Source organism: Tachyglossus aculeatus, chromosome X3, assembly GCF_015852505.1.
Source record: "Tachyglossus aculeatus isolate mTacAcu1 chromosome X3, mTacAcu1.pri, whole genome shotgun sequence".
Taxonomy (NCBI): Eukaryota; Metazoa; Chordata; class Mammalia; order Monotremata; family Tachyglossidae; genus Tachyglossus; species Tachyglossus aculeatus.
Genome location: NC_052099.1, coordinates 22,755,402 through 22,780,193, shown reverse-complemented (window position 1 = coordinate 22,780,193; position 24,792 = coordinate 22,755,402). Strand labels below are relative to the sequence as shown.

Here is a 24,792-nt window from a genome sequence, read left to right as displayed (position 1 = left end):
CTCAGTTAGCTGAGACACACTGCCTGTGTTGAAGTGAAGAGCAGCAAAATGGGACTGTATTTCTTGAAATTCAAGTGCATTTGATGAGTAAAGTTAGTGTTAGAGGAAACACGAATAAGAGAGTGATATTTGAATCCGTGTTTGTCTTCTATGCTCAGGAGTTCTTAGAGTACATAGAATATTGCATGAACAGTTGGAGTGTAGGCGAATGGAACAGTCATTCTGCATTTAGAAGAAGACATTTGATATGTATGTGTTTGCCCAAATTCCAAAATAATGATGGAATGCTGAATGCTTATGACTGGTCTTTGGGATATTTGAGGGGGTCAAACATCGTGCAATTTACAAGCTAAAATCTATCACTTTTGTACCGTTTCCTCTGGCTTATGTCCTTTTTGGGATTGTCAGTTCGGAGAATAACTTACATCACTCGAGATCATTTTCCAACTGGAAAGGAAAAAGCAAAAATTGTTTGGTAGTAATTCACATCAAGATCCTGGCTTCAGAACAATCCCTGGAGACCAAGCTAATATGTTTTTAGAAGCCAATACATCTTCATTTAATTTATCTTCTGTACTTTAGGATTCCTTCAGAGTTCACCTTCAGGGCTGTAGATTGCAAATCAATTCCTTTTGCGGCAGAAAAAAGGAAAGGCAGCGGGGCTCACTAGGTTGAGAGAAGAGATTAGAGAGTTAGAAGACAAAGTACAAACTCACCCAAATAACCCATGCCTCTTTACCCCAGCAAAATCACCTCATCCATTTCAGTGACTTGGTTGAAACATATGTGGCTGACTACAACTTTTGCAGCTGAGACCTTTCAAGGGCTGCCTTGACAATGCCCGGTTCAGAAAATAGTGAAATGCTATCCCAGGCTTTGCTTTTTTTTTCAGAATGAATCCATCAGTCTTCAGAGTGAGAATATCGTGGACCCATTTTGGTGGTGTTTTAAGATTGCTCTCAAAAGGATCTGGGAACTTAGTGAGGCTTTGTCTCCTCTGTCTCCTCCCAGTTGACTGGTCTTTTGACCATATCACTGTTCACTAGCACCTCCACCATCTGATGGGTAGTGGAAGTTTAAGGAAATGAAACTATGGCAAGTCAGTTCAGGAACTTTTTGATGGCCCACAAAAATGATTTAATGGGATAGGACAGTGGAACTTTAGATGAAATTTAGATATCCATACCACCTAAAAAGGCTGAGGCTGTTCTTGTTTCATATTCCAGTGGAAGTATCATTAATCTTGACCGTTCTATTTTTGTCTTTATCCAGACCTCAGAGCTCGGCGTCACAGAACACGTCGAAGGGGATCCCTGTAAATTTGCACTCTGGGTAGGAAGGACTCCAACTTCTGATAACAAAATTGTCTTAAAGGTATGATTCCCTGAAATGAGAAAATGTCTCTTGAGGTAACAGTGATTGCATTTTGATTGTGTCTTTATTTTTCCCTCTTTAACAAGAAATATAAAAATGTAGATGTATATTTTTATTCTGAAGATACTTTTATTTTACTCTTGAATCCTGTAAGTAGGGATCACGATATTACTTAAAAATATGGCTGGACAAATCCTGAATAAGGATGTTCTGCAAGGAACCCCTGATTGTCCCTTAGCCCAATAAACCAACTGTTTTGTTACAGAATTGATTTGATTGCGGTGGAGTGGTGGTGGTGGAGTGGTGGCGGGCGGGGGAGGGAAGATGGAGAATTGAGATGGGCTGAACTTTGCCCTGCCTATTAAAACAATTGACTAATTTGGTTTGAGGTCAAAGGTACAAAATGCAGACCTCAATCTTAAGGCATAAAACCAATGGACGCATCTCCAAATGTTTCCAGGGAAATAGGCTGATTGTTTGGGTGTGTGTCTGCCATGATTAAGGCCAAGGAATATAATTTTTAAATATGAATAGAGTCTGATGATTGATCACAAAGCCATTTGTGTGTCATTCCTTGAGAGTATTCAGGTTGAGTTGGGCATTGTTTTACTAAAACTTTGAAACTCTGAAATAACTTAGAGTAACTTGGAGATTTAGGATGTGGTGTCAGGGGATGACAGCATCCTTCAGAAGGCAAGATTAGAGGGGCTGGCTCCTTTTGGGATTACATAGGCGGGCCCCTCCCAGGATTGGCCAGGATTTTACAATGTCTTTTAAGAAAATGCAGATGGGGTTGCAGCTTGAGCTGTCAGGGATTGCCACAAGGTGAGGGAGACACTTAAGACGTCTGTGCCTGGAGAAGTTGAAACTATAGATTTGTTGCAGGGAAATATTGGGAGAGAAGCCAGAGACAGGCTTAATCAAACACCAATATGTGAGAGAGAATAACATCTGTTTCATCCCCGATTTTCCTTTTAATTCTGTGGTGTTAACAGAAACCTGGGGTTCTGAACTTTTGCTTTTTGTAGGGGCTATCATGCTCTATTGGAAAATGATCCATTTCTTTGTCCTGTTTAGAGTCAGGTGGTAACAGATTAACTTGTCTTTGTGTAACTTATTTGCATGTGGAGTTGTGTTAACTATTAAAAGGAATAGCGGGGTTTTTCTCTGAAGGTCTGAATTTGCTCAGGAGCAAAGAAGGGGAAAGAAACTAATTTTTCGTCTTCCAAGAAATGAGAGTCACACAGATTGAGTAGCAGTGAGAGGAGGAGATGATGGAGGAACAACATTTGTTGCTCAGCAACGGAAGGAGATGGAGGGGAGGCAGGGTGAGGGACGGAGTCAGGGAAGGCCTGAAAGGGACAGTTTTAGGACATATTTTAGTATGCTCTATCCACACCAAAGGTGCTTAAAATTAGTAAAATAGTTTTAACAATTCTTAGGTAAATGAAAGGGAGGCTCTGTAAATCCAAAAACAAAGTCTTGGGTGAAATAATGATATACCAGGGAGTGAATGAATGAATCAGTCAGTTGAATTTATTGAGCACTTACTGTATGCTAAGCACTGTACCAAGGGCTTGGGAGAGTACAATAACAGAGCTGGTAGACATGTTTCTTGCCCACAAGGAACTTACAATCTAAAGGGAAGAAAAGTAGTATGAAGAAGTTCAACTTGAAACAAGCAAAAAGAAAAATGCTGTGATGGCCATGGGAGGAATGGTGTTTCTGTGGACCTCCTTTAAAGACTGTGAATGTAGAACTTTGGGAGTTCATGTGAATACATGTTTTACTAAGCCTTCAAAAATTCAGGGATACATTGGGTAGGCATATCATTGCATGCTAAAGGAAATGGCCAAGTACATACTTTAGCACTTATGTCACAGCCCATCTTGTCTTCTGCCAAGGAAGGAGGACTACAATCTCACTGGGCCGTTAAAACTGGCCATTGATTTCATTTACCTCATAAAGTTTTTTTGGAAGATACCGTCACACATTTTAAGTAGGTATGGGTAGGGCATCTGGGGCACAGTCATTAGAAAACAAATCTTTGTATAAGTCTACGTTGAAGAAAATATAAAGAGTAATAAGAGAATTCAGTATCTTTGACCACAAGTGAGCTCTCTAGAGGACTTGGTGTGGGACTTTCCAGTCACCCTTGGTAGTGACTGAGTCATAAATGTCCAGGAGGCTGCTTTCAGATGTTTGTTACAAGTGTCCCTGATAACAGATCTCAAAATAAAAAGTGGCTATATTTCCCAGTAAGGTATGGAAATATGTGTATATTTGTGTCCATTCATCTTAAACAAAATCTTACATTTGCCATTATACTACTTTTATAAGAGTACTTCCTTCGCTTATCATATTAGGATCATTGGAATCTGGGGCACTGGGTAGTCCCTTTTCATTTATCCCTGTGGGAAATTGCCACCTCTTTTTATTCAAAGATTCTTAATTTATCAAGTTTTGAGAAGCTTAAATTCTCATTTATTTACCCCTTTTTGAATAAAAGCCTTTCTGATTTTCCAAACCCACCTCAATTCTTTGCTTCCTGGTTTTCATCTAAACATTTTCTTTTCAAACTTGGGTCTTTCTCTGCTTCCAAATGGTCTGAACCAGGATATCAGTATTCTAGGTAGGAAATAGAATACTGAAATACTGAGGGAAAATATTGGGTTCTGGGTTTTTTTGCAGTATATTTATATAAAAAGAGGATCGTTTATTCCTGCATATTAACAGTCTGATGTCATATCCAGTTTGTGACATTGATCTCTGCCGGAAATGGTTCGCATGCCACAGGAGGATTATGTGTTTTGGAGGCAGGCACTTGAGGAATAGAGATGCTCTCTGTGCAGATGTCAGAAACACTTGGAAGGAGAAATGTTGAACATGCAGGGGGTCAGTTTCTCCAAACATTTCCCATGGTCTTCTCTGAAACAGGAAGCAGGGCCTTAAGGGAGTTTCACAGAGCTCTGCAGTTCGTGTTAGTAGCAGAATGAATTGCCAGGGAGAGCCTGGCACATACTGCTGGGTAGGCTGCACTAGGGAGCTTTTACAAGCCTCTAGGTCTTGCTCTGAGGGCCCAGGTGCCAGTTGGTGATAAAGAGCCTGGGTTGCGGCCATGGTAGGTTGTGAGCTGGCTGCACCCAACCTCTTTGATGGCTGCTATAATGCAAACATCTGAAGCCAAAACGGATCCATTCTCGTCAGAATTACTACCCGGAGGTTGGAAAATAAGGGTTTCTTGTCCAGCCCCAGAAGGAAATCTGGAATTCAGTTTCTGTGTTCCTAAAAGTTGATTTTGAAGCTAATAGGAAACTGGAGGTATGCATGCATTTAAAGTATTCAGAAATAAGTCTCCTTTGAGTTGTCATATTAATTTTCATTCCCTTTCCAAGGCTTCCAGCATAGAAAATAAACAAGACTGGATCAAACACATTCGAGAGGTGATACAGGAAAGGACGATTCATTTGAAAGGAGCACTGAAAGAGCCAATTCATATCCCCAAAACAGCACCAACAGCTAAACAGAAGGGAAGAAGGTTAGTTGTTTGGGTTCTCTCCCTCCTCTCCAAACCCCGGGCTGTTTGTTCGCTTAGGTAGTTCTCTCAGAGAGCAATTTTCTAGTCAAAATGCATAGTGAAGACATGCATTATGGCAGCACCAAAGGTAGAAACGGGGTTCGATCCTGTGTTTTCGTAGGTTCTTTGGAGTATTTTGGCTTGCTATTTTGTGTTTGAGCTGCTAGGGACTGGGTACATTCGTTACATTTCCCAGAAGTGTCTGGCAGCATTTTTATCAAGCTATATAAATTCCCCTATATTTATTCACATGATCATTTTCAAATATAATGAATTTAATTTGGGGGGTAGCTTTTCTTGTTAATTGGCTAGCAGTAACAGAGGAACCACTATCTTTTTTCACATATCATGCATTGTAAGACTATTCATATATTTGGATTTTTTAAATGTCCATTATTTCCCATAAGAATCACAGATATATCACAGAATTAGTGTTTGGGGAAAAAAAGTCATGATTGCTAGTGACTGACTTTGATCCACCATTTCTCAGGGACGGAGAGGACCTGGATAGTCAGGGAGAGGGCAGCAGTCAACCTGATACAATTTCAATTGCTTCCCGAACCTCTCAGAACACACTGGACAGTGACAAGGTAGGTTATGAATATCATTTTCATTTTTTATTATCAAGAGCATAGAAAGGAGTCTACAGTTACAGGATATTTAAGCCAAATTTGAATAATACAAGACAAGCTATCAGATCGCTCTGTCTGTCTCACCGACATCCAGTGGCTGTCAAAATCATCAGGCCGCTGCTGATCATCACTTACATTCCCAGTTTCCAAGTGATTGCTACTGCTACCACTGATATGCTTGTCAGTACCTTCATGATGCAGGTTTCCAGGAAATCTTACAACTTAGCTTGGGGGTATAATGAGGGCCAAGTGGGCACCTAAGTCAACATTTTGATCTTAAGCACCATAGGCTCCATCCCAGGTTCATAAAATGAGATCCTGAATGTTTTACAACCACTCAACTTATCCCGACTGGATTACTGCATCAGCATCCTTTCCTCCCAACCTTATGTCTCTCCCCAGTTCAGTCTATACTTCACTCTGCTGCCCAGATTATCTTTCTTCAGAAATGTTCTGGGCATGTCACTCCACTTCTCAAAACTCTCCAGTGGTTGCCTATCAACCTTTGTATTAAGCAAAAACTCCTCACTATTGGCTTCAAAGCTCTCCATCACCTTGCCCCATCCTACCTCACGGTGGGGGGAAAAAGGAAGAAAATGACATTGGCAGAGTCAAAGTAGCCAAACAGAGGAAAGAGCTGAAATAGGCAGGAATTGGGAAGCGCAGGATTTAGGAGCTAGATCTGGCCCTTCTTGATACCTAAGGTGGCTCCGTAGCATAGTTTCCCCCTCTGTGTGGAGCCATCACTCCACAGATTTGGCACCAGGAGGGCGTCAGGATTGGTTTTACCTTCAGAACTTTGGGACTGGAAGCAACTGACCTGTCCTACCCCATTGAGCTGGAAAGAGTCCAGGAGGGAGCCAAGATTCCCTTCTCCAGCAGAGGTGCCAAAGGAGGCTGGAGAAACAGGGTGACCATTGTCCTCTTTGGCAGTAGATGTGCCCTCCCAACATCTTTAGCCTTTCCTTCCAATAATCCAACATGAACTATCGTGTGTGTATGTAAAACACTTCCTTGTTTATTTCTTTTGATTTTGATAATGATGGTGATGATTATGGTATTCATTAAGTGCTTACATGTCAAGCACTGTTCTAAGCACTGGGGTAGATATAATTTAATCAGGTTGGACACAGTCCCTGTCCATCCTGGGGCTGTCAAGTTAAGTAGGAGGGAGGACAGGTACTGTGACTGACCTGACACTTGTCACACAGCAGATAAATGGTGGAGCCAGGATGAGAAACTAGATCCTCTTACTCCCAGGCCTGGGTTCTCTCCACTAGGCCAAGCTTCTTCACAACACCTTTCCCTCATCACTTTTTCCCACCTTCACACTTATGCACTCCCACCTCCCAGAATACTTTGATTTATACACAGTAATTTAAGCCCTTATTTATCAATTTTTGCATTCTCTTCTTTTTTTCATTCAGTCATATTCATTGGGGGCTTTCTTTGGGCAGAGCACTGTACTAAACGCTTGGGAGAGTACAATATAACAATAAACAGAAACATTCCCTGCCCACAGTGAGCTTACAGTCTGGAGGTAAGAGTTTCTTCTCTTTCTAGGCAATTAGCTCGTTATGGGCAGGGAATCTGTCTGCTAATTTTGTTGTACTGTACTCTTTCAAGCACTTATTACAGTGCTCTGCACCTAGTAAGCACTCAGTAAATACCATTGATTGATAGATTGAGCCCTCTCATTGCCATAACTTTCCCTCCAATAGCCTCTGTGGAGTTCTTGTCTATGAATTTTTTCAAATCTCCGTGAACCTATTGATGTTTTCAGACTACATGTGTGGTTACAAATTCTGTATACTACCACCCACAAGGTGGAACAGTTTTCCATTTGATTTCAACATGCTATATTCAAGGTTAAGTGGAACCTTCTTAATTTGATGTGTTTGGTAGAATTTGGTGAACAGCCAATTCTGTGTTTGCCCCCACCCACACCTTTCATGATTTTGTAAGCTTCAGTAGTGTCTCCCCTCAGCATCTTCAATCAGGTTTTATCTTCTATACCTTCTAATGCTTTGCTAATAGCCATAGAGCTTCTTTGTAATATTGTATAGATTGGAATCTTAACAAAAATGCATTTATTAACATTAAGATGCTGCATTTTTTGAACTTCCAAAGATACCCAATAGGTGGGGTGATCACTAACACTGAATGTTATGGAGAATATTAGAAAAGCAGTGTGGATCAGTGGAAAGAGCACGGGCTTTGGATTCAGAGGTCATGGGTTCAACTCCTGGCTCCGCCAACTGTCAGCTGTGTGACTTTGAGCAAGCCACTTACCTTCTCTGTGCCTCAGTTCCCTCATCTGTAAAATGGGGATTAAGACTGTTAACCCGCCCCCCCCCCCCCCCCCCCCCCCCCGGGAAAACCTGATCACCTTGTAATCTCCATAGCTCTTAGAACAGTGCTTTGCACATAGTAAGCACTTAATAAATGCCATTATTATTATTAGTGTACAGAATTTAATTATTTCACTGCAGGGAGCTGAATCTTCTTGGAAAGAAGGATAAGGAGTAATTCAGTGTTCAATATTGCCTTCTCTTTCTTTTTTACAAGTTTTAGGTTGTTGTTGTTGAGTAATTGAATTCTACTGATTTAAATGAAACCATATTTTCAGAGTTCCTGTAGGATTACCTCTACTTCTATAACTATTGCCTAATTTGCCTGGGCCTTTTGAAAGCTGCTTCCAGATGCTTGTCTGGTGGGTCTCAGGACAAACGTGACTTCCGTCGGAGTTCTTAATTTAAGGCTCTCAACAGGCTTAACAGTCTTACTCAAGGAATGATTCTGTAGATCCATTTTTAAAAAGTGGTATTTTTATATCCAGGTACTTTTCTTTAAACCCTCAGATGGTTACTTGAATTTTTTAGTTGTCAACTGAAGGGAGTTATCCTAACATCAGAACTCTAACAATGGCCCCTTGGACTTTGTTTTCTGTTCCTGGGAGGGATTGAATTTTATGAGATTGAGTAGCCCACACAAAGCGAAATGAGTTCTGGAATTTGTTCACCCTCTCTCAACCCTAGCTTCTCTGAGGCCTTAGGAAGAGGATGAAATGTGCTGGCTTCCACCCACATTCTTGCTCATAACATCATGCATATTGGCCAGTGAATGAAATTCTAATTTGTGGTTTTTCTCTTCATGATTTTCACCAAGTGGCCTAATAAACCTGTATTCTCTTTTGGGAGAGAATGATTTTGAATAGGTAATCGTTATCAAACTTGTTCTTTCACAAAGGAAGGTGGAAAGCTAAGTGAGAAAAGTTAATTCTCCGATTTCAGAGATGAGACCGTTATATCCAGAAACCAAAACAAATCTACTCTATTTAAGGCAAGTGTTAATTTGGTGCCGGTGACAGCTTCTCTGAATAAATTCAAGCATTAGAAATGTAGAGACGAATAAAGTGGCTGTCGGAGGCTGACTGGGCAGGAAACCAGTCAGGCTGGCTCTTCCCATGCATGATTTAGGATTTATAGGCCTGTTCTTGGGAGAAACCCGGCCTCATTTCTGCTGCAGTCTGTTGGAGAAAATCCGGAAGAAAGGGGATTTCAGCCAGGACTTCTAATAATTCTCAGATGATGTTCAAAGTGCTGCTGGGAAAAGAAAAAAAAAGTTTCCAGGGAGGAACTAACTGCCAAAGACCCTCTGGTTCCCAGAAGATCAAGTGGTCAGCGGGTCAGAGCAGGGACCTATCAGATAAGAAGGAACCAAACAGCCTGAGTGTTGGTTTTCTTCTCTGAACACATCATTTGAAAAAAATGCTTTTTCTTTGCTCATCCTAGTAAACTCTGGGACTGAATGCCTCCACGGTGAGCCCTCTTTCTGCCATTTTTCATAATACTTGTTTACAAAAGGACAGGTCCTCTGTAACAGTGTATTATCCCCAAAGAGTGCAAAATCCTACCAGATCTTAGCTCATTTGTCCTAAGGCTATTTCCCTGAAGTTGGGAAGGGGGAGATGACGACATCTGTGTTTTAGAGACGAGGTAACAGGCAGAGGGAGAGAGGATAGATTACGCATCCAAAACCACCCAAGGAGACGGGTCAAAACCATAAATAGAATCCTTGCTGCATGCACCCCACCCATCTTCCAGATCATAGAATCTCACAATTGAGTAAAATTAAGTTGGGCAATGGCTAAAGTCAACATAAGCCTCTAAAACACAGTGACCCAATATTTAAAACATTGTGGAGTATCAGCTGCAACATAAAATCCAATCCCTCCTTGAAAAAAAAAGACTTGGTGTACATTCCGTTATGCCATAGCATGTGCTTTCACTACGTGGTTTTGCCAGAATGCTGGTAAGGGATTAAGGAGTGTTATTCCATAACATGAGCTTGTTTGACTGTGGTTTCTCATGGTGTTGGAAGAAACTTGTACATTTGCACACAATATTGGACACCAGGAGCATGACAGCAGGAGTTTTCCTTAATGAGGATTTTTTGCAAGAATGTACATTTATGGAAGGTATGATAAGAGGAAGCGACTAAGTCCATCCTTGGTTGGCCTAGAGATCTGCAAGCATTATAAGAGTATTAAAGTATAATTCAAATAATCCAATTTAATCACAAATATTAGTGTTTGCTGTAATGATCTGGGGGTTTGTGGAAGAAGAAAATAGTTGAAAGCATAAGGCATTTTCTTTACTGGAATATTTTTCCCTCTGTGGGCTCAGGTTGATTGACTCACCGTATTTTTGTCAGAACTCATATCTGGACGATGGGCAGTGTAGCAGTTGTTGTCTCACACTAACCAGACTGTTGGATTATTTGTGTAGAAGCCCACATATACACTTAGCTGTGTGGGTGTGTGTGAGTGAGTGATAGAAGTGTGTAAAAGAACTTGTGTGAGATGGGATATTATTCGATTACTAGAGACTATTGCCATAATACAAGTAAAAAAATTGCAGATAAACAAAAACTGGTGGCATGATGAAACAATCAGCTTAGACTATGTAAAAATCAATTTATGTCAGCAGGATTGCAGTTCTTAAACTGGCTTGCTAGATTGAAGGTGATACAGCCCTTAGTTTTAATGGAATTATAACTCAGTTCCTGCAGTTCACTTGAGGTTGAAATTTGGCATGGGAGCTCTTAGGCTCTTAAGCTGCCAGGTGTATGTGTGCGTTTGAAAACCCAGTGTTTAAATCACTTTGAGAATGAGGCAATAAAATGGATTTGGTGAGTTGGAATTGTAGGTGCTTTTTCAGAAGTACCGAAAATTATGTTTTACAGGAAGTTGATTGGGACTGGAGGAATTGCATTTTATGCTTTAAAAGCAATTGGGTTAAAAGAATTACTGTCAACCTATTTAAGCCTAACAATTTGAAATGTAAACATTCCCTCACCATATTATTTTTTACCGATTTTTAATATGCATTCCTTGAGAGTTTGTGTGCAGAGACATGTGGTTTTAGTAGAACCTATGTGGAGCCCTCCCATACTTGTTAAATTTAAAGGCTCAGAAAGCAGTTTTTCCCTCCAATTAAATTTTCCTACATAAAATGTTTTATCGATCTCACGTAGCATGATACCTGCAAGTTTCTGTCCAAATCTCAATCTTTAGCTTACCCCAACAAACCTATTTTTTCTATTTTATTTTAATGCATGTAAACTCACTGTGGGCAGGGGTTGTTTTTACCAACTCCATTGTGTTCTCCCAAGCACTTAAGTACAGTGCACACAGTATGGACTCAGTAAATCCAATTGATCGATGAAACCAAAACACTCCATTGTCACCCCACTCCACACATAACCACATATGTGTTTAATACCTGACTGAACCCTCACCACACCCTTAGGCCCTACTGAGAGCTCACCTCCTCCAGGAGGCCTTCCCAGACTGAACCCCCTCCTTCCTTTCCCCCTCCTCCCCCCTCCATCCCCGCCACCTTACCTCCTTCCCTTCCCCACGGCACCTGTACATATGTATATATGTTTGTACGTATTTATTACTCTATTTTACTTGTACATATCAATTCTATTTTATTTTGTTAATATGTTTTGTTTTGTTCTCTGTCTCCCCCTTCTAGACTGTGAGCCCACTGTTGGGTAGGGACCGTCTCTATATGTTGCCAACTTGTACTTCCCAAGCGCTTAGTACAGTGCTCTGCACACAGTAAGCACTCAATAAATACGATTGATTGATTGGACATGTGCTATTTTCAGCTCAGCCTGCTTTCATAAAAGAAAATTGTCATTAACGTGGTCCTGCTAGTGACAGCGAAGCACGTACTAGTTCCCCAGAAGGTGACCTGTGTAACTCTAACTTGTAAGTTTTTCTGAAGCCCCAGCAGCCCTCTCTCTTCGGCCCAAGTGCAGTGTAAAGTGTGGCTCTGTCATTTGGGTCAAACATGACGTTCCTGAAAGTGAGATCATATCCGGGAGCGTGAATGTTTTGGAGAATCTTTTACATGTGCATGCTAAAATTGAAGCAAATATTTGAGATCCCCTGCAAAAACTTACCTCAGGTGGTTATTTGCATTTATAGAATTATCAAAGTTCTCTCAAGCAACCCATATCAGGAAGACCAGGGAATAGGCTAATTGTGCAACACTACATCTATAAATGGTGGAGAAATTGACACATCATTTGATTGTATTCTCTTGAAAGTTATCCGCTCACGAGAAGGTTTTTCAGCCCTTTAAGCCTGGGATGATTTTAGGAAATAATTCTTAGCTTTTGACCCTGGAGCCGGAAGTATTGAAATGAATGCCAGAACAAATACTCTTTTCTCCAGTGAAGCAGGAAAAGAGTCCATCATTTTAACAACTAAAAGGGGATGAGTTTCTCTGAAATTGGCCTGATTGATGCAGATTAGATGTGGGTGTAGAAATCATTGCTCCACGGGTGTTCCTATTAAGATTTGCTGCTATTGCTGCTGTGTGCCTGAAGCCCACCTGTGTAGGGTGGGTGAGTGAGGGATCAGGAAAGGAAGGGGGGCACCACGGTATTTATGCTAAGAACTATACCAGCTGCCATGGGGAGCCATTCTTCAATAGTTGCTGCCAAGAATACATCCCTCTTGGTTAATACCTTTTTGCCAAGCAATCCCCTTTTCTTGGTCTACACTGCACGAAACCAGCATTGCTCCGTAAGCACTTTTACAAGGTTTCTAAATGGCTGAGCAGGCTCAGAGGCAGCAGGATATAATTGTTCATGAGTCACAGTATGCTTTGTTCTTCAATGTGGGTAGAAATGGCTTTCGTTTGGTTGTCCCCATCCCCTCTTTCCCTCCCACCCACCCCTACTGGTTTGTTCTTTCTTTTCCTCCGAAAACTGGCAAAAGACACCCACCTGAAACTGATCTTTAAAATAATAGCTTTCAGAATGTCCGTCCTCCCTTATGAACTCCAGACCCTTGGAGCTGAGCAATTCACAAGAGGACAATCTGTACCTACGTGGGCAAATCATTGACAGGCTCCCCTTGCTCTTAGGGCTCTTCCCCATCAATTGAATACTTCTCCACCCTAAATAATTCAAACCAGGTCTCTCACTATTATTTCTAAAATAAAAAGTTAATACTTCTCTTGAAATTTAAGCTTCCTTCTAACAGCACGCCACATTGATAAGTTGTGATATCATTGATAAAAGGAACACGAACATGCCATGATGCAAAGCCCTCAGTAGGAGAGATCCCTTGTTACAGCCAGTACTTGTGCTCTGATTAGACACAGAATCTTTTTGTGGCAGAATAGTTTTTTTTTTCTTCTCTTCTAATCAAGGACCAAATATGAAGGAGGAAAAGCATGTACTTTCTGTGCCGAGAACCCTGACAATTCCTTGTTCCTCTAATTAACGAACAGATGAACAGTGTTTCATCCACAGCAAGTGTGATCATTTTTAGCAGATCTGATGATCTTCAGTTGCACTAACAAGGTTGCAAGATGTGGGGAGGAGAGGGAAGGGGTAAAAGAGAGTTAACTTCATTCTTCCTGCGCTTCATGGGTTTGGTTTGTTGGAGAACTTGGAAAGCTATAATAGCTCTTGCAGTGTTCAGTTGTTGAGGTTGGACAGTCTTTGTGATATTATTTCTAAAGGAGCTCAGCTTGAGATACTTTCTATTTTTATTACTGCTAGTTAATACTATCAAAATGTGCAGAAAGAAGTAGGCCTTGTTCAGGTGAAGCTTATAGGTACAAAGGCAAATTTTGGAGCCCTTTGCAAATATGTATTTTGAAAAAGTAACTTGTCCTTCATATGCAAAAAACAACTGATGTTGAAATTCACCCATGGGTACTTATGTGGTTGAAAGATCACAGACCTGGATTCTAAATCCCGGCTCTTCCAATAACTTGCTGTGTGACCTTGAATAATTTACTTAACTTCTCTGTGCTTCAGTTTCCTCAACTGTAAAATGGGGGCTAAATACCTACTCTCCATTTTACTTAGACTACGAGTCCCATGTGGGATAGAAAAGATGTCCAACATGATTAACCAGTATCTACCCAGCACTTAGAACAGTGGTTGATACATAGTAAGCACGTAACAAATGCCATAATCATCATCATCATTATTATCAACAAAAACCAAGGTGGTAATAATGATAATAATGATGGCATTTATTAAGCGCTTACTATGTGCAAAGCACTGTTCTAAGTACTGGGGAGGTTACAAGGTGATCAGGTTGCCCCATGGGGGGCTCACAGTCTTCATCCCCATTTTACAGATGAGGTAACTGAGGCCCAGAGAAGTGAAGTGACTTGCTCAAAGTCACAGCTGACAGTTGGCAGAGCTGGGATTTGAACCCATGACCTCTGACTCCAAAGCCCATGTTCTTTCGACTGAGCCACGCTGCTTCTCTAGTACTCACAGTCTTGGCCTCATTGGGCACACACAAAGACTTTCTCATGTGCTGACATATTGGTTGGCTTTATCTCTTGGGGCTATTTTCCCTTTGGCCGCCTTGTCTCACAATTCTTAAGCAACTCCTGCTCAAAAAGAGCTGCACTGTTTTTGATTGCAGAGCACCCTTTTGGCTACCTGTGGAAATTGGCTCCCTGCTTTCAGCTGAAATGCAACATTGTCAGAGGCATCCTGCCATTTTGAGGAAGCACGCTGAGCTCAGGCGAACTGGGAGCATTTTTCTGATTCCTTGTTCCCGCTGGCTCCTGAGCCTTCCCGTTCCCCTCCCCAGTCCATGTGGAATCTCAGTCACCGCATCCATTCTGCAGAACTCGGTGGCAGAATAATAATAATAATAATAATGATGATATTTGTTAAGTGCTTACTATGTGCCAGGCACAGTCTAAGTCCTGGGATAGACCCAAGATAATTGGGTTGGAAATAGTCCCTGTCCCACATGGGGCTCACAATCTTAATTCCAATTTTATAGATGAGGCAAGTGAGGCACAGAGAAGTGAAGTGACTTGCCCAAGGTCACACAGAAGACATTTGGCAGAGCTGGGATTAGAACCCGGGTCCTTCTGACTGACCTGTGCTCTATCCACTAGGCCATGCTGCTTCTCTGAACGAAAAGTCGTGTGGGGTGGGGCATCCCAGGAATGAAAATGAAAATAAATACCAGACCTAAAAGCATCCAGTGCTGAATTTTTACTGGAGCAGCCACTTGAAAATGAAAACTGGACTTGGTCACCACAATAATCTAACAACGTGAGATGTTTGAATAGGACTGATTTTTTCCTTTACATTCTAAGTGCCCTGCTGTTTTCAATTGCTTTTGATTTACTCTGAGGAGAGCTGTAAAATCAATGCCAGAAAACAAGTGTGAGCTCTTAATTCCCCCTCTTTTGCGACCCCTTCCTTTCCCTCCCGCTCCCCCTGGAAAACCCTTTAGCATGGATTTGAGCATTATGAAAGATAATGAGGCTCTGAAAAAGAGACAGGAAGGGAGTGGTTGGAGGGGGAAAGTGAGATGTCCTCGGGAGTGACAAGGTGCTGTCTTATGAAATTATGTTCCCCATAACTGAGACTTACTTAAGGGAGCCTGGAGATTTCTGGTCAGGGAACTGACAGGATTGGCTGATTGTCTCTTTGTAATTGTAGTAAAAAGGAAAAGAATGGTACAAATGCATGCATATGTGGGATTAGTCAAGTCAGGAAGTTGCCAGGGTTCATGGGGGAAGTAATTCCATTTGTCCAGATAGTCCAGATTCCCATTCAAGGGTTATGTCCTGTGGTTTGGAAAAGGAAAGAAATGAGTCCATGTGGAATGCAGATCATGAAGGGGAACTTGATAAGATCCAGTTGCATTTGACATGTATTTCCCTGGAAAAGCCAGTGATTCTGCTTTTTGCCTCAAGTTCTAAGTATTTCAAGACTGCAGTCAGTGCATGGGAAAGTAATGTTCCTTGCCCACAGCAGGTTTACATTCTGTCTGAATAAACTGGGAAGAGAAATCTCCCGAAGATCACTTTTAAATTGCATTTCAGTCTTAATCCTAGAGACTGATGGCATCAATAACTGATTCAGCAGAGTAGATCACTTTTCTAAGATGCAGATGAACCAGGTATATGATAGAGTTGCTTTTGTTGTTACCTAGCAAAAATGAAAACTCAGAAGTTCTGTCAATCCTCCAGCTTTCCTGTGGAACCGTTTTCTGTAATTTTCCAGAAAGTTTTATTAGTAGTAAGAGTAATAGCATTTATTGAACTCCTCCTGGGTACAGTGTGCCATAGGAAGCACCTGGGAAGAATCAAACAAAAAAGTGACGTTTCCTGCCCAAATGGAGTTTACACTCTAGTGGATGAGATAAACATAACAATATTTTCAGAGTTAACAAGATATAGTTGTTTCAGTACTCATGGATACATGTATAACTAAAAAGCAGCATGACCTAGTGGAAGGAGCACAGGTCTGGGAGTCAGAGGACCTGGGTTCAAATCCCACTCTGCCACTTGTTTGCTGTGTGACCTCAGGCAAGTCACTTCACCTCTCTGTGCCTAAATTCCTCAACTATAAAATGGAGATTTAATACCTGTTCTCCCTCCTATTTAGATTGTCCATATAGGACAGAGACTTCGTCCAAGCTAATTGACTTGTATCTACACCAGTGCTTAGAACAGTGCTTGACATGTAGTAAGCATTTAACACATACCATAAAAAGTACTCTTTCACAATGTCTGTATTACTTACAGAGCTCTTTCTTGGAAATAAGGTTTCAAGGTTTAATAATAATAATGTTGGCATTTGTTAAGCGCTTACTATGTGCAAAGCACTGTTCTAAGCGCTGGGGGGAATACAAGGAGATAAGGTTGTCCCATGTGGGGCTCACAGTCTTAATCCCCATTTTACAGATGAGGGACCTGAGGCACAGAGAAGTGAAGTGACTTGCCCAAGGTCACATAGCAGACATGTGGGGGAGGCGGGATTCGAACCCATGACCTGTGACTCCCAAGCCGGCGCTCTTTCCACTGAGCCACGCTGCTTCTCTAAGGTTTACCAGGTTTAATCATTTCTCTTCTTCCAGAAAGTTCTGGAAGACTTGAATAGAGTGATTATAGCCCATTTCAATGAAGTATAGAGCCCTGGTCATTCTCTTTATACAAAAATGCGTACGAGATTGCTTTGAAAATCAAGTACTGCACTTAAATAGGTACACAAATTGAATTCACGATTTGATCATGCTATTTGATCATGTAACTCTACTGAGTTTATCACATATATTTTTACTGTTTTGTTCAAATTTTTGAAGCCTAGAAGCACATTATTAATGCATGCTACATGCTTTCCCAGGGAACACTACACTTTGTTTAGGGTAGTATTTTCGTGGAGCGAATGTAGAGCACTGGACATATTACTGCACCTAGTTAAGTGTTGTGATGATGTGAAACTTGCGTGAAGGCTAATTCACACTGTAGTACTCATCTATACCGTACCATAATAACGATAATGTTATCTGTTAAGAAGCAGTGTGCCCTAGTGGAAAAAGTCCAGACCTGGGAGACAGAGGACCAGGGTTCTAATCGTGGCTCTTCCACTTGCCTGTTCTGTGACTGTGGGCAAGTCACTTAATAATAATAATAATAATGGTATTTGTTAAGCATGTACTATGTGCCAAGCACTGTTCTAAGCTCTCTGAACCTCATTTTCCTCATCTGTAAAATGGGGATTAAGCTCCTGTTCTTCCTCCTACTTAGATTGTGAACCCCTTAAGGAACAGGGACTGTGTCCGGCCTGTTTATTTGCTATCTACTGCAGCGTTTAGTACAGTAATGGGCATATAATCTATATGTTGCCAACTTGTACTTCCCAAGCACTTAGTACAGTGCTATGCACACAGTAAGCGCTCAATAAATGCGATTGAATGAATGAATGAATATAATCAGTGCTTAAAAAATACCACAGTTATTATTATTCTGTCTGCTGCTGTTGCATGCACACCAGCAGTTTCTTTGGTAACATGGCACGCTGAGCCCAGATAGGCCTGCACTATCAGAAAATTGTTCTCTGATTCCCTAATCAGGTTTTGACAAAACATGCATTGAAATGTTACTTGATAGTAGAATTAAGTGTGTGATATATTGGCTATATCTAGAAGAAACTATAGTAGACAAACAAGATTAGTGATTTCTTCTAGTGTTCCTTTTCACTAAGAAACCAGGTACATAACTAGAAGAAATGTTCTATCAAAAGTATAATAAGTGGTAGAATAGCAATTTAGGAATAAGAGCCATTCATAAAAGAAGTATTTATGAAAAGTTGTACTGTGGATTGCAATTCAACTACCAGGAAGTGTTTGTTAAAACTACAAGTGAAAAATAGTCACGTCCCACTTTCATTCGATTTTTCAAATTTGTAATGCAGTTTCCATTTAAAAGCAAGGCGGTTTTACTTGTCATACAAATGTAGATTAGTTTGAGAACTAGTGTCAACATTTTGAGAGAATCAACCCCATTTGATGTGTGGCAAATCAGAGGGAATAGTGCCATTTCTATTCTCATTCTATTCTATTCTTATTTTTTACCCCAGTTCGATCAGTATAGCCATTCACACATGGTCACACATGCACTCATAACTGAACCTCACCATCAACGGTGTCTTCTTCAAATACGAAGGGCAACTATGTTAAACTGTATATAAATGATAATAACCCAGTGACAATAATTATTAGAGTATTTTTCGTCTTAGAAAACTCAGAAGCATAACATCACCCTTAGATCATTGTGTGAGGGAAGGGATTGGAACTGTTGCCATCACAAACGGGAAATATGTGCAACAGTGTCTTCAGTAAAAAGGCAAAAATCTACATGTTTTAGGCAGGGCATCTAAGGCACAATGAGTTTCTGAGAGAACAGAAAATGGGATCCAGATTCTTGACTCATCACCTAACATTCCATCTGTTGATAGTTGCCAGGCAAGGATTAACCCCCTCGTTTCTCTGTCTTCTCCTAGCTATCCGGTGGCTGTGAGCTGACAGTTGTGATCCATGACTTCACAGCATGCAATAGCAACGAACTGACCATCCGCCGCGGCCAGACCGTGGAGGTCCTGGAAAGGCCACACGACAAGCCGGACTGGTGTCTCGTGCGCACCACGGACCGGTCGCCCGCAGTCGAAGGACTGGTTCCCTGCGGATCCCTCTGCATCGCTCACTCCAGAAGCAGCATGGAGATGGAGGGAATCTTTAACCACAAAGGTAGGAGCACCCTGGAAATCCAGGCAACCCCCTGCTATCTTCTGCTTAGCAGTAATCAAAGTAAGACCCCCTGTACCACGCTGTCAGTGGAGACTCACTCATCCTTGTGATTAGTTTCTAGCCAAACTTTCTCTCTGGGGGTGTTTATCTCTAGGCTGTTCAGCTCATCGAATCTGATTCAGCCTTGGGTCCCTAAGGGTCATGTCAAAGGTAGGGTGTTATGCTAAGTGGAGCCGAAGTGTGAAGTCTCCTAGAAAGCATTGAGGTATATTAGGCAGGGCTTGTATTCTTTAATGTAGGGCAAATTGGGGCCCAGTTCTCTTAGCGTTATTATTTTTCTAGCACTGGGGTAGGGGGGAAGGAAATTGGGGTGGGCGGGCAGAGAGAGAGAGAGAGAGAGAGAGAGAGAGTGTGTGTGTGTGTGTGTGTGTGTGTGTGTGTGTGTATGTAATTAGCTTGGCTGCTAGAACTAAGAAATGGTGATTTTGGGTATTCCTGAATAAAGTTTTTACTGAGCCGACCTCCTTCCAGTGACAAATTTTCCTTCCGTAAGTTTGGGGTGAGCTTTGAGCTCTTCAGGGGTAGTAAAAAAAAGACTACTAAGTCTAGTAGTCTTCTAGACTGTGAGCCTGCTGTTGGGTAGGGACCGTCTCTATATGTTGCCAACTTGTACTTCCCAAGTGCTTAGTACAGTGCTCTGCACACAGTAAGCGCTCTATAAATACGATTGAATAAATGAATGAATAAATTTGTGTTCAACACTTTGATTTTAATGTGAGGTCTTGGATCATCTATTTCTTTACATTAAAACTGGTTCCCAAAGCTTTTTGGTAAGGAGAAAGTCATTACATTTCTATATCTCAGGGAGCTTTTTGCTCTTTAAGTGAGTGTACCTACCATGACCACCATCTTGGGCATACACACAAATGCATCGTCCAACATGGTGGTATTGAGTTTTTCGTAGTCAGATGAACATTATCTGAAGAATGTTTCCTATTTACCCAGTAGTGGTCTATCAAAAACCCAGAGTGCAAATATGTGTTTTGGGAGAATTGACTGGATGCTTATTCATGTGTGAGGATAGGAGGAGTGATGGGATAAGACTCTCCAGGCAATCCCAGATTAAAGGATTTAATTCCTAAGAAGGACTCCCAATTTCAGCAGAGATACCAGCATCTTACCCACTCCTCCCTGAATGTATTATTTGTTAGAAGTGGCATCAATGACAACTTTTGTCAGGGATTGCAATTGTTCTCACTCTTTGGGGCATCTTTCTTCAGGGCTCTGTTAATTTTTAAAATTTAAATCAACTTTGCATTTTGTCAAGCTGGGTGAATAGCTTCACCTTTTCTCCTCTCTTATTTACATTAGTCATGTCTTGTCTGTGATAATTGTGAGTAAAATGTTACTCCATAATCTGGTGCCCTAAATGTGGGTTGCCACAGTAAGATGATGTCGCTGTGTGAATGCACGATTTGTGTAGTATTATGATTGTGAACTCCATTTTTATTGAATTTACTTTTCTGTGATGGAAAGTATGAGCATATTAATTTTAGTTAAAAAGGACTAATGTTGCTATTGCAAGTTATCACCATACTTCTTTCCCTTGTATATGTCCCAGCATCGTTTCCAAGCATCCCTCTCTTCCTGTTGCCTCTTGTCAGGCCACATAGTTGAAAGGCACTTCAACTATGTCATTGATTTCATCTTGAAACATCCCCTGCCTCTCCTTGCTCTGGTCATCACCACTTAGTCAAATCATGTGGTTGGAAGGGGCTTTTTCATTCATTCAGTCGTATTTATTGAGCGCTTACTATGTGCAGATTACTAAGCGCTTGAGAGTTCATCCTGAACATCTTCTTGCCTCTGCCTGCAGCAAGACAGCTGAGAGGTTATCCTATTCCTCAGGACTTCCATGAGAGAATCCCCAGATTCCCTCAGGAAATCATTCCAACATTTAAAAACTCTCAAATTCAGGAAATTTTCCCTTATATTTAACCTAATCCCTCATGTAGCTTCCCATTTCCTCTTGCTCTGTACTCAGGGGAATTGAGGAAGAGCTGGTTTCTCTCTTTAAAATAACATATATGATATTCCTTATACAGTGATTTCAGTGTGTGGAATTTCACTATAATGTGCTTTCTAAATTAGAAAATGGATTCAATATGTGTTCCTATGTTAAATTCCCTTTCACGGCCTTTAACCCTGCACCAGAGGAAAGGGATTCTTGCCAGACGTGATGTGGTGGGAGGCAGTGTGGTGCAGAGACTCAGTACAGATTGAAAACCTGGGGGCTGTGCACCAATCTCTGAAACATACACTGTGCTTCACCCGATAATGGAGTCCAATGAGGGAAAAAAAAAAAAATCTTTGAAGGACCTAGATTGGCTCATGGCAATAGTGCCAATATCTATCAAGCTGATTGCTGTGGAAAATTTCAGCCCAATGGAGAAAAATAATTGACTCACGTGAAATTGGAATGCTAATTGTGTTTAATGAATAGGCTAAATATTGGTTATTTGCAACCCAGTGTTCTTGATCTCCCCCAAGAGCTAATCAAAGGGACCTCACTGACTATTCATTCATTCAGTTGTATTTATTGAGCACTTATTGGGTGCAGAGCACTGTACTAAGTGGCTGGGAGAGTACAGTATAACAATAAGCAGACACATTCCCTGCCCATTGTCCAGGGTACATTATCTACTGGAGCTTTCTGCTTATATAAGACCTCCTGCTGAGCAGCCCCAACTTTTAGTTAACCCTGTACATCATCTTCATTAGGGTGAAAGATAAGCCCTTTACATGTCAGTCGATTTTTTTTTACCCCAGTATTACACAAAGTATGGTTCATAGCTGGCATTTTGAGTGTCCAATTTACCCCGAAGTCTACATGCCAAATCCAAGTTCTAGAGCTCATCAACTGGGGCCACTAATCTTCTATACTTAAGATCAGGACTGACTCACAGTGAGATCTTAGGAAGCTGTCAAACGATCAATATCAAAGCAGTACTTGTGCATCACAGTTGACTGTGTAAGGAGGATGGAGAGCAGTGTATCCAAGCAGTTGTTCAATGGTAAACTGAAGAGAAGGGACCTTATTCCAAGAGGACTGAAGAAACACATAAGGCAAGAAGGAACTAAGCCCTAGCAAATTTAGCCAAGCGAGGGACAACTGGGAACAAACAGCATTCGCAATTTAGGTTGACGCGCAACAATGAGAGAAGGGTAACATTAGAGCAGAGGCTTCAAGTTCACGCTACCAAGAAGGGGCTATTGGAAAAAGCACCAGGCACCGCAAGTAGCAAATGAGACAAGCCAGCCAGCGACAACTGTTCCGTGCTCACAATATGGAGAGGATTGTCGGTCACACGTCATTCTTATTAGCCCTATCAACATCATCACCAGTTTCACCATCGGTAACATTAGAGAAGCAGCGTGGCTTAATGGAACGAGCCCGGCCTTGGGAGTCAGGGGTCATGGGTTCTAATTCCGGCTCCGCCACTTATCATCAGCTATGTGACTTTGGGCAAGTCACTTAACTTCTCTAGGCCTGTTACCTCATCTGTAAAATGGGGATTAAAACTGTGAGCCCCACGTGGGACAACCTGATTACCTTGTATCAACCCCAGCCCTTAGAACAGTGTTTTGCACATAGTAAATGCTTAACAAATACCATAATAGTTATTATTATTATTATTATTATTATTATTATTGGCTTCAAACCCCAGAGGCAAGCAGTACTCAAGAAAAGTTCTCTGTGTCATGAGACTAGAGAATGAATTAAAAAGTCTGGCTTTTAAATAATGTATGATTGACAACCACAAAAACACCTAGCTTGAACATGTCAATAGGAACAGACTCTGAGTCTTGCTGAGGGCAACTTGATTTGTGGTAATGAATGGGAACACTCTTCTTAGGCTGTTTCAGGGTTAACAAGAAGTCTTTCCATTTCAGTTTTTAATTATTGTTGTCTGCCTACTATCACCAGCCAGATGGAGCTACTAAATCTATGCACAGTATAAGTATACTTGAACATCTGCAGTTTCCCAGTTGCCTCTCTCACTGTAAAATTTAAGGACTGAATCAAAAATGTGTTGTCAAGTACTATAAAAAGCCTACTTGTCTGGGATGAGCTGGGATGAGCAGTAAGCAAACTAGGTTGGCTTGCGTGTCTTGAAGCAAAACGGTCTTCATTTTGTTGAATCAAGTCTCTGTTTATTCATTTTTTATGGTATTTGTTAAGCACTTACTAAGTGCCAGGTACATGCTATACGCCGGGATAAATACAAGCTAGTCAGATTGGATGCAGTGCATTTCCCACAAGGGGCTCACATTCTTAATTCCCATTTTACAGATGAGGTAACTTGAGGTACGTGTTTTGCTTCTGGTGTACTTTCCCAATAGCTTAGTAAGGTGTTCAAGGCTCTCAACAAGTACTTTGATGTGTAGACATCAATCAATCAGTGCTATTTAATTGAGTGCCACTGTGTGCAGACACTGTATTAAACACTTGGGAGAGTACAATACGATAAAGTTGGTAAACATGGTTCCTTGCTTACAATAAGTTTAACCATGTAGAGGGGGAGACAGACCTTAAAATAAAATATGAATATGTACCTAAGTGCTGTGGGTGTGAAGCTGGGGTGAATACCAAATGTCCAAGTGCAGAGGCAACACAGAAGGGAGAGGGAGTTGGACATGAATTCATTCTGCCAGACTTCTAAATTATAAGGTATGTTAATTTGTACCCAGGTGTTTTCTTGGTCTTAAATTAGATGAAACTTCTAAAGTTAGATTTATTCCTGTCAGCATCTTTCCTACATAGCAAACATTTTAATTAGATTACAGTTCTGTAAACAGCACTTCCTTCACACTGATAAAGGTCCTGCAGGATCTATTCAGTTCTAGGAGATTATAAAGCCACAGCTGAATTATCACTTCCCCCCTTCTCCCCCCCAACTCTGTCCCACCACCCCTCCCACCTCTGATTCCATATTGTGAATCTCCTGAGTGCTCACTCTGATTTTGTTAGGAATCCCACAGAGCAGATTAGAGAAACAAAGAAATGTGCCTGAGTCCAGAGAAGCCTCTAGAAATGTGAAACAGGATATCCAAGCCCCTGCCCGCTTTTCTCTATTCCTGTCTCTGTCAGGAGGCCTTAACCATTTCCTTCCTCACCTTTATCGAAGTGGAGTAACAGATGTGAGGTCCTGAGAGATCCCATTCATTTTAAAATCTGTGTACAGATAATTAAGAATAAGAAAAAAATGCCTGAGTTCCTTTATAGATATTTATTAAAAGCTTCACTAAACTTTCAATTAGAGAGTGACCAGTTCTTAATGGAAAATGGAATATGTTCTGAATAGACTGGTGCCTGGCTTGCAGCTGAGCCTCGAGAGGTTACAAGGGTTTGTATGATGCAGAATTCATTCATCTTTCATGAGTGGCTTGGCTTTTCATTAAGTATTAGAATTTGACAGATGTTCTGAGTAACTTTCCCTTATCATAGGTCAAAGATGGTAGTGAAGTACCCATAAAGCAAAACGATAACCAAAAGTCATTTGCCTTCCTGAGGTGGTAGTGCCTGCTGAAAGCTTAGG

The 24,792-nt window shown here is 41.2% G+C and overlaps 1 protein-coding gene across 3 annotated transcripts in view; it reads left to right on the top strand.

Annotated features, from left to right (window-relative positions):
• Positions 1 to 24,792, top strand: part of TRIO (trio Rho guanine nucleotide exchange factor) — a 396,910-nt gene that overhangs the window by 291,525 nt on the left and 80,593 nt on the right. For all 3 annotated transcript variants that reach the window (XM_038770376.1, XM_038770377.1, XM_038770378.1), the window contains 4 exons: positions 1,273 to 1,374; positions 4,770 to 4,912; positions 5,442 to 5,541; positions 18,949 to 19,192. In XM_038770376.1, coding sequence (XP_038626304.1) covers positions 1,273 to 1,374; positions 4,770 to 4,912; positions 5,442 to 5,541; positions 18,949 to 19,192 — 589 coding nt within the window. The remainder of the gene's footprint in view (positions 1 to 1,272; positions 1,375 to 4,769; positions 4,913 to 5,441; positions 5,542 to 18,948; positions 19,193 to 24,792) is intronic.